This window comes from Natrix helvetica, assembly GCF_964273705.1.
Source record: "Natrix helvetica genome assembly, chromosome: 2".
NCBI lineage: Eukaryota > Metazoa > Chordata > Lepidosauria > Squamata > Natricidae > Natrix > Natrix helvetica.
The window spans coordinates 88,104,544-88,114,194 of NC_138552.1; the positions used below are offsets into that span (position 1 = coordinate 88,104,544).

Consider the following 9,651-nt stretch of genomic DNA (forward strand, 5'->3'; position numbering starts at 1 on the left):
TAAAAATGTTTGCCTCATGAGTAACAATTCTTTATTAAATCCTTATCACAGTACCTAAAACAAGGCATCTAAGCTTATCCTTATACACCTGGATACAGATGGCAATACAGAGATAATGATTAAAAACAGCTATAGCCAACTATCATTTTACAGGTGGCTACTTGATTAGGCCTTCAGAACATCACAAACCTTATCTTGAGGGTGTTTTGCATTGCCTAAAGGCCAGCTGAAAATGCTGTCACGTTTAAACCAGCATTCCTCAACCTGGATCACCCATGATTGGACTCTCATCTCCCGAACCAGCATGTCGTTGCACCCAAGAGAATGAGGATCGCTGGACCAAGTACAAACTATAATTCAGTAAGATTTCCAGTTCTTTAATTTCTTTAAAACTTTCAGCTTTCCTCATATATAATGTGTTTCTGGTGGGCTCAGAAATGCTTCAGAAAATGTTAAGTGGAAAAGCTTCCCTCACCCCATATGCAAGGTAGGAATACACCAGGGTTGTCAAGCTGGCAGCCTGTGGGCTGGATGCGTCACGCACAAGCCACGCCCATCCCAGTTCTGTGAAGGGGAAATAGCGTTGCAAAAGTCACATGATGGCAATGTGACGCTGCAAGTTTGACCCCAGTGCAATAAATAGTAAAAGCTGAATTTTTTTTTGCTCCTGCATCGTATGGCAACAATTCACAGGATTGTATACTGTTCAAATTCAACCCTATCAATAATATGCTGGTATTAACACAGAAGTGATAGCAAAAATGGATTCCTGAATGTTGTATTGAATCAATTTGGTGGCCCATGGGCCAGTTTAGCTCCCTAGTGCTGTTAAATTTGGGTTGTCCAGAATATTATAAACCCACACCAGTACTCGGCTTCGGAAAAATATTAAAAATAACAAGTGAGGGAGATTCAATAAGCAGATTCAGATTCAGTAATCATTACTATTTCCAAATGCTACTTTTTATATTTACTATTACATGACAGAGATGTGAGGTGATAATGCTCATATAGCTAGCAACCACTGAGATATCTGACGATGCTTGCTTGGATATTTTATACTGCAAAATATTTCTGTATATTCAAAGTTACTGGGCAAAGACATGAGGTCAAAGTAAATCAGAGAGACAGACAGATGTTGGTCACCAAAAAGCCACACTAGATGCTCATCCAATGCCAGCAGCCAGGCTGGATTTCAGATCTGAAGACTGAAATTCCTTGCAAATCAACATCTCAAGTAAACAAAGGGTACATTCCATCATCAACCCTTAATTCCAGTTCTAACCGTTGTTGCTTCTGGTTATGCTAGGGCTCTGACAGTCAAAAATGTGCAAAGGGTATAAAGTGTTCTCCACCTGTTTGGTTCACTAATGAAGTCATGAGCTCCCTCTAACCAACCAGTTATTATAGTACTAGTGAAGGGACTAAAGACCTTCTCCAGGAGATCTTTCTGTAGTAAACCAAGTGATTCCTTGGATGAGAGGACTCTTCTTGTTATGTTGCTCCAATGTGGTAAGACATTTTCACCAATATCAGGCAGTGGGATAGCTTGAAACAGAGGGCAGCACCCAATTTTGAGAAAGAAAGATTTCTTTTGCAAGTGATAATTATCCATATGAGAGCTCTTTGCTAAGAAAGTGAAGGAAAGAGACCTTTGCCTTAGAAAGTGAAGGATCTCCTTATGCTGATTTAGGTTAGTCCTTTGCTGCAGGTGATGGTGTCCCAAATCTTCTTCCGGGGCCATACAGGTAAAAGAGAAAGGCATCATTTCCCTGTCCTCAAAGCTCCGCATTGTAATAATCCAAAGTAAATGGTGGAATGTTTTCTGGTTGCAACATAAGACATGATTTAATGAATCTCAATATGAACCTGCAAAGAAAGTAAAAACACAGATAAGAAAACTTTTGTTATCATTAAAATCATAAAGTTAACCAATTCGGAAAGCTTTATCTGTAACTGAACTGACCAGTTAACCATTATAAGGGATTGTTTAGATTACAGAAATTTTGATGTGGGATATGACAATAAGTATAATTTACAATCATGAAAATAAGCAAGAATCGCTCCTGGGATCTCATGTTGCCTATCTGAGGAATCAAATAGATTTGTTATTACTTTGAACTGTGGATAGATTAAATTGACATTTGATGAAAGAATCCAAGGCCATAAAGTATTATTTAATCTACATTTGATTCAACAAATCCAATCATGATTTTTATAATCCTATCCTGTTTCAGCACAGTATAGTTTAAATATTTTTAATTGACTTTTTTGTTTGTTGATGTTTTCCAATCTGTATATTATTTTGATACTATTCATGATTAAGGGCATTCCCATTTTAGAGGAAAAAGTAAAATACACATATTGGTTATAATCAATTTGCTAATGCATGGATAATACAGTATCCAGATTTAAAGTAAACCAAATCATTATCTCATAGAACTGCTTTAAGCAAATAAAAACCCATCAACTACACAAGAACAACACCATAGCCCCTTTTTAAATTTAACGGCTCAGTAAAACAAGACACTTGAATTGATCTAACCTGTTCTGAAATCTGTTTGATTTTAGCTTACTCTGATGTGTAAACCAAGCTGCTTATTCAATATGATTAAAACAAATCCGAATCTAAAGAAATAGAGCAACATATACAAATAGTCCTCACTTCACTGGGTAACTCCATTACTAAGTCATATTGTTTACAAGGCACATCACAGGACCGTACCAACTTATAACAATTCCAACAGTTGCTGCTTGGCAAATCCCAGGCAGCTGCATTGTCCCATGGTCACATAACCATTTGCAATCTCCTGCTGGCTTTCCCATTGAAAGGGGGCTTGTCAGAAGCTGTCAGTCAAGGTTGCTAATGGCAATCATGGCTGCAGGATGTTGTGATGTTAATAGCAAGCCTTGTTGCTAAATGTTTGAATCCCAATAACATCACAGTAAAAACACTATGACAGTTTCAACTATGAGAGCCTACTGCAAATACACCTTGATCAGCATTGTGCGCTAACCAACTTTTTATAAAACAAGGTAATTGTACTTAAAAAACTTAACTTTTTCTCTTCTAGTACTCTTTGGCTTTGATGCTACAATTAGCATGTTGCAATTTAAAATATTTTGCAATTCAGTGAAACCTGCATTTGCCACTATCCAATAAACTAAATACCAAGATAGTATCTTCCAACAATTGCTTGTTTAGATTCCACAGGGATCTGTGGTGTCACACTTCAGAATTATTCTTGAACACCTTTTCTTAAACACATTAAATGGAATACCGTGTTTCCCCGAAAATACGCCAGGGGCTTATTTTCTTTTGCCCCACGAAATATGCCCTTGGGTTTATTATCAGGGAGGGCTTATTGTTTTGGGGCTGCCGGGCGGCTGCTCCCTTGTGAACTGGCTCCCGAAGAGCCGGGCACAGCCTCAGCGGCGAAGCAGCCATGAGGTAACCATGCTCACGAGCAGCCGCCCGGCAAATCCCCTCTCCAGCCGGGAAGAGTGCCATTCACTGACCTAGGGGGTATCCCGAATGTGCAAAGCCGCGGGAGCTGGAGGGCGGGCAGAGCGCCACATGGCTTGGCACCTTAGGGATTACCCCCTAGGTCAGTGAATGGCATCCCTACGGTGCCAAGCCATGTGGTGCTCTGCCCGCCCTCCAGCTCCCGCGGCTTTGCACATTCGGGATACCCCCTAGGTCAGTGCATGGAGCTCTGCCCAGCTGGAGAAGTGGGTTGCGCGAGCGCCTGTTCCGCCCACAGCTTCACCAAGCACTTGCGCAGCTCTCCCAGGCCACTGCCGCTGGCTGCTGCTGCCCGCCACCGCCCGCCGCCGCCCCGTGCATAACTTCCAAATCCAAAAATCGGGGCCGAGTGTTCTAGCATCGGCCGCTCTAGGACTGCTCTCTATGGTGGGCTGGCTGCCGGACAGAGAGTGTTCCGGATAGAGTCTTCCAGCAGCCGGCCCACCATAGAGAGCAGTCCTAGAGCGGCTGATGCTAGAACACTCGGCCCCGATTTTTGGATTTGGAAGTTATGCGCGGAGCGGAACGGGGCGGTGGCGGGCGGTGGCGGGCAGCAGCAGCCAGCGGCGGTGGCCTGGGAGAGCTGCGCAAGTGCTTGGTGAAGCTGCGGGCGGAACAGGCGCTCGCGCAACCCACTTCTCCAGCCGGGCAGAGCTCCATGCACTGACCTAGGGGGTATCCCGAATGTGCAAAGCCGCGGGAGCTGGAGGGCGGGCAGAGTGCCACATGGCTTGGCACCTTAGGGATTACCTCCTAGGTCAGTGAATGGCGCTCTTCCCGGCTGGAGAGGGGATTTGCCGGGCGGCTGCTCGTGAGCATGGTTACCTCATGGCTGCTTCGCCGCTGAGGCTGTGCCCGGCTCTTCGGGAGCCAGTTCACAAGGGAGCAGCCGCCTGGCAACTCTCCCCTTCGGCCAGGCAGAACGCCACTCCCCAACCTAGCGGTATCCCGAAGGCGGCAAGCAACGTGAGCGCTCTCCCCCCCCTGGCTCCTGCGACTTGGCGCTTTCGGAATAACGCTAGGTCAGTGAGCGGTGCTCTGCCTGGCCGGAGGGGGGGTTTATTTTTGGGGGTGGGCTTATATTTTTGCCCACGCGAAAAATGTGGCATGGGTTTAGTTTCGGGACAGGTTGTATTTTCGGGGAAACACGGTATTAAAGCATAGATTTAAGGGGCTTGTTTTCAGACCAAGATGATTACAATTTTCATCACAGGAAGAACACATTATGGAGAAATATATGAACACAAGAGAAATACATTTTAAGAAACTAAGTTGTACCTGCACAGAGTAACAAGTTTCATATCTCCAAATAAAATATCACCTGTTGCCTTCAATTGTTAACAAACATACAGAAAATAGGAGTACAGCAACATTGGGAAGATCAGTAAGATATTCAGAACTGACTTTTACCAGTTGACAATATTTGATCATCTACTGTGGGGCGATCTACAGGAATCCAGATGTTTATGAATTACAAGTACTTCTAGTACAGGGGTGTCAAACTCGCATCATCACACTGTCATGTGACGTATCACAACTCTTCCCCTTTGCTAAAAAGGGGGGTGGGCGTGACCAGTGCATGACGCATCTGGCCTGCGGGCCGCGGGTTTGACAGCCCTGTTCTAGAAGCGTGGCCAAAGCATGTGTGTAATTATATAACATCTGAAGGCCACAGATTGCCTATTAAGCTATTGTAACATTGTCTGCTGATTTGCTGGCTAATCAATCCTTTCATAGGATTACATCTCAGATATTTAGTATTCACAGCATTTAAATCCTGTTCTAAAAGATCAACTAAGGATCACCCAACTGGGAACAAATCAGTGTAACCTGGAAAGTTCAATCAAAATGTTTTGCACAAATGATAATTAAGAGTTCAGAAAATATATTTATTGGGAAGGAGAGAGACGACTTCACTATTAACTCATCTATGTTATTAATTTTGGATATGCCACAGCTCAAATCCAAGAACAGAGATGAGTGATATTTGCTTTTCTCACTTTAAAATTGGCAATAGGAAACAAAACTGCATTATTCTTATCCACTTACTCAATCCAATTTTCTAGAACTATACAACACAATTACTCATAAAACTAATTGGCCAGCCAAAGGTTGGCTGTTTTGTGGCTTAGGGTACTGGTGAACACAACTCCAAAAGCCTCACAGAGGGGCTCTTATTTTCTAAAAATAACATAATCTGAACCTCAATTTTATCTTGAGATTTGCTCTTAAGTCTTTGGACTAAAGCAAGAAATTTATAAACCTAATTCTGAGCACTTAAATGTGTGTACATGAATGCATACATCTTTATATTTATTACCTCAGCCAGTTTTAAAAAAAATTAAAATTCATATTTCCATATGTAACCAATATAATGTCGTGTCCCCCCCCCCCAATTCAGTTGTTTTCCCCTCACCACAATCACCTTATGAGGTAGGCTGGCTGAGAAAGAATCCCTAGCTCACAGCTATCCAAAGAGTATTTGCGGCTGAGAATAGATTTAAAATCCGTCCTCCCCATTTGGAAATTAAGAAAGGGCTGTAATATATTCCTTTGTCACATCCTGCTTTTATATTATTACTGTTATTTCTCTGTGTGATAATTACAGGAAGAATACATCCTCTGGAGGCAAGTTGTTCTCTGATTGTTCTGTCATGAAATTTCTCTTTAGCTCTAAGTTGTTTCTCTGCTTGATTAGTTTCCATCCATTGCTTCTTGTCCTGCTTTAATGTGCTTTGGAAAACTGATTGACCTCTCTTCTTTGTGGCAGCCCCTCAAATATTGGAGCACTGCTATCAAGTCACCCCTAGTCCTTTTAATTAAACTAGACACACCAAATTCCAGCAATCGGTCTTTATGTTTTAGCCTCCAGTGCCCTAATCATCTTTGTTGCTCTTCTCTGCACTTTCTAGAGCAGTGATGGCGAACTTATGGCACGCGTGCCACAGGTGGCACGCGGAGCCATTTGTCAGGGCACGCGAGGCGCTGCCCTGTCAGTTGGCCAGCGCGCATGTGTGCGCTGGCCAGCTGAGTTCACTCCTTTTTAAAGCCATTTTTCTCCCTCCCCAGGCTCCAGAGGCTTTATAGGAGCCTGGGGAGGGCAAAAAGAGCCTCCCCCGTCCCCCGGAGCCCCTCCGGAGGCTTCATGAGCTTCCTTGAAGCCTCTGGAGCGCAAAAAACCAGCCCTACGGGCAAACCGGAAGTTCGGGAACCGACTTCTGGTTTGCTCGGAGGTTCGTTTTGACTGCTCCAGAGGCTTCAGGGAAACAGCCTGAAGGTCCCTGAAGCCTCCGGAGGGCTTCCGGGGGAGCGGGGGAGGCTGTTTTCGCCCTCCCCAGGCTCCTATAAAGCTCTGGAGCCTGGGGAGGCAAAAAAAGCATGCAAAAAATGGGGGGTCACAGCTGTAGTGCGTGCGTGCGCACTGGGGGTGTCATGCATTGCATTATGGGTGCACCACGCCCGCACACGACCCCCCTGCGCTCCCCCCACTTATGGCACGCGAGCCAAAAAAGGTTCGCCATCACTGTTCTAGAGTCTCAACATCTTTTTTTTACACTGTAGCAACCAAAACTGGATGTAGCATTCAAAGTGTGGCCTTAGCAAGGCATTATTAACGTGATATTAACACTTCACGTGACCATGATTCTATCCCTGTTTATGCACCCTAGTAGTATTGTCTTAAGTGTTTTTATAGTCATTGAATATCTAGGGTTGGGCAGAATACACATTAATAATATATTTTAAAAAATCTAATTCTACTTCAGGATGTTGCAAGAAATTCTCCAAGGGACTTACTGTTGGTTTGGTACATCCTGAAAATTTGCAATACAGAGTTAATTCAGAAAACCTTTGAGGTAGGTACATTACAAATCAACATGATTTGCCACGTTCTCATTTAGGCTAGGCCATTTTAATCCTCAGCAACTACCATTCATGTCACACCTGTCTTTGATGAGATTTAACCTTGGTTTGTATTGGGTGGCTTCGCATGGTATGCAAACTCCTTTCAATTCCTTAATAAATCATCATGTGGCATGAACCCACAAGGTAGGGTCACTCAGTAAACCAACTTAATTAGGCAGCACAAACCCAGAAAAGCAGGGTTATTTCGGTTAAAAGCCATTATTTCATGTCTCTATGGTTACCTCTGTTGGGATACGAGGCCAGGAATGTGAGCTTGCTGATAAACCCATTTATCATTTTATAATATTGTGTGTGTGTGTAAGTATACACTCACACACACACTATATAACCAAAGACAAATTCCTTGCGTGTACAATCACACTTGGCCAATAAATAATTCTATTCTATTCTAAACTATAACGATAAATTTAAATTTATAAATTTTATGAAATAAAATTTAAAGAAGCAAAGCTGGCAGAGGCTGGACCCATGTGGGGAGCCCTTCTGATTCTGGTGATGGTTTCTCTCCCCCGCTCCCCAAAGAAAAGCTCACCTGTAGCCTAACGTTGAACATCATCGAAGCCACCAGGTACAGGTAAGGGAAATTGATGCGGAGCTTCCACGCCAAGTCGAAGAAGATGAGGAGGGTCCGCGTCAGCCCTTTGCAAAAGATCCCGTAGGTGCGGGCGGTGGCCGACTGGGAAAGGCGAGTAGCCAAGGCGGACAGGAGCACCGACGTCGCCGCCGCCGCCATCGACGCCCTCCCCCCCACGCACACACCGACACACACACCTGTCGAGCCAGGCCTCGTAGACTCCACCTTCTCCGCACGCACTCGCAGAGACCCGGATGTCCATGGAACGAAGCAGCGGGCTGAAGGGCTAAATCAAGTCACTAGCACCGTCGCTGGCCATGACGTCAAGACGCAGAGCGTCACCTCGTCCAATCCAAAGTCTTGCAATACGGATATCTTCTTTTTCTCCTTTCCCTCCCAGGCTTTTCCACTCTGCTTTTTTTAACTTTCCGCTTTGCTGGGATTGGGTGTTTTGTCTTTCAATCTTAGGGTGGGCTTAAAGAAAACTTGTTTTCGTTTGTTGTTTAATATCTCATCTGTTTCTTTGCTCGCCCAAATGCGAAACCCATAAAAAGAGGCATGGCAGCCAATTTTTCCCCCAATGTCTTGCAACAGGCAATTTACTAATCAAGGGAATCCCTGGAACGGTAACTGACTTCATAAATGCATAATTTGTGTTGCAACATCATTACACATATGACGTTCTCATGGCTTATATTAGATCTCTAAGACTGCAACTCCGATCTGGAGCAAAAACAGCTGGCAGCCATCATCCAGAAGGGCTATTTGTCTTGAGTCAGAGTGAATGAACAACAGCAGCAACAATATAAACGGATTAAAGTTCCTCTATGGGACCAGTCAGCAGGCCTTCTCTGTCACATTACTGCCTTATGGAATGATGCACCCCCAGAGATTCAAATGTCTCACATAATCAATGATGATTCACACAATTGATTCAGATGGTCTCACACAATCAGATGATTCATACAATCAATTGCAAACTTTACTGTTTTGGGGAATCATGCCTGTGTGTATGTCCTCTTTAAGTTTTTTTTTTTTTTGCACAACACTGGCTGCAAAGAAGGGCAAGGGGTTGTGGATGATTGAGTTTGCCACCCTCTAGTCCTGCGATGGTGAACCTATGTCATACGTAACAGAGGTGGCATGCAGCATCCTCTCTGTGGGCACGCAATCAGCCCAGCTCAGCTTTGCTGTCCCATCAGCCGGCTGGTCTTTGGGTCTGTACATTTGTACATTTGTGCATGCATGGGGTTTGGGCATATGGAGGGCTGCGCACGCATGCGCCAGGTGGGGCATATGCAGGGGGCGCTTGCATGCACAGGGCTCACATGTGCAGGGGCTGTGTGCGCATTGCATTTTGAGGGTTTGGGCGCACACGCTTTGGGCACTTGGTCTGAAAAAGGTTAGCCATCACTGCTCTAGTCCTTTGGTGTAGGTTGGGAGCGAGCAGCAGGCATTTTTTCATTGGTGCTGCTGGGAGGTCCCTTGCTATAGATCACTGTTTCTCAGTCTTGGCAATCAGAATTTAGCATATTCAATAAACTTTGCATGTAGATTTTAATGCCCCAAATATATACAGGAATATGTATTTGTTTCCAACAATATGAGTTCCAATTTTAATCATACC

General features: G+C 44.2%; 1 protein-coding gene across 1 annotated transcript; it reads right to left on the minus strand.

Annotated features, from left to right (window-relative positions):
• Positions 1-356: 356 nt before the first annotated feature.
• On the minus strand, positions 357-8,435 carry SMIM10L3 (small integral membrane protein 10 like 3). Its single transcript, XM_081941107.1, has 2 exons — positions 7,983-8,435; positions 357-1,869 (listed from the first exon to the last, which is right to left on the minus strand). The coding sequence occupies exons 1-2, from the start codon at positions 8,181-8,183 to the stop codon at positions 1,849-1,851; spliced, it is 222 nt and encodes a 73-aa protein (XP_081797233.1). The 5' UTR covers positions 8,184-8,435; the 3' UTR covers positions 357-1,848.
• Positions 8,436-9,651: the final 1,216 nt, after the last annotated feature.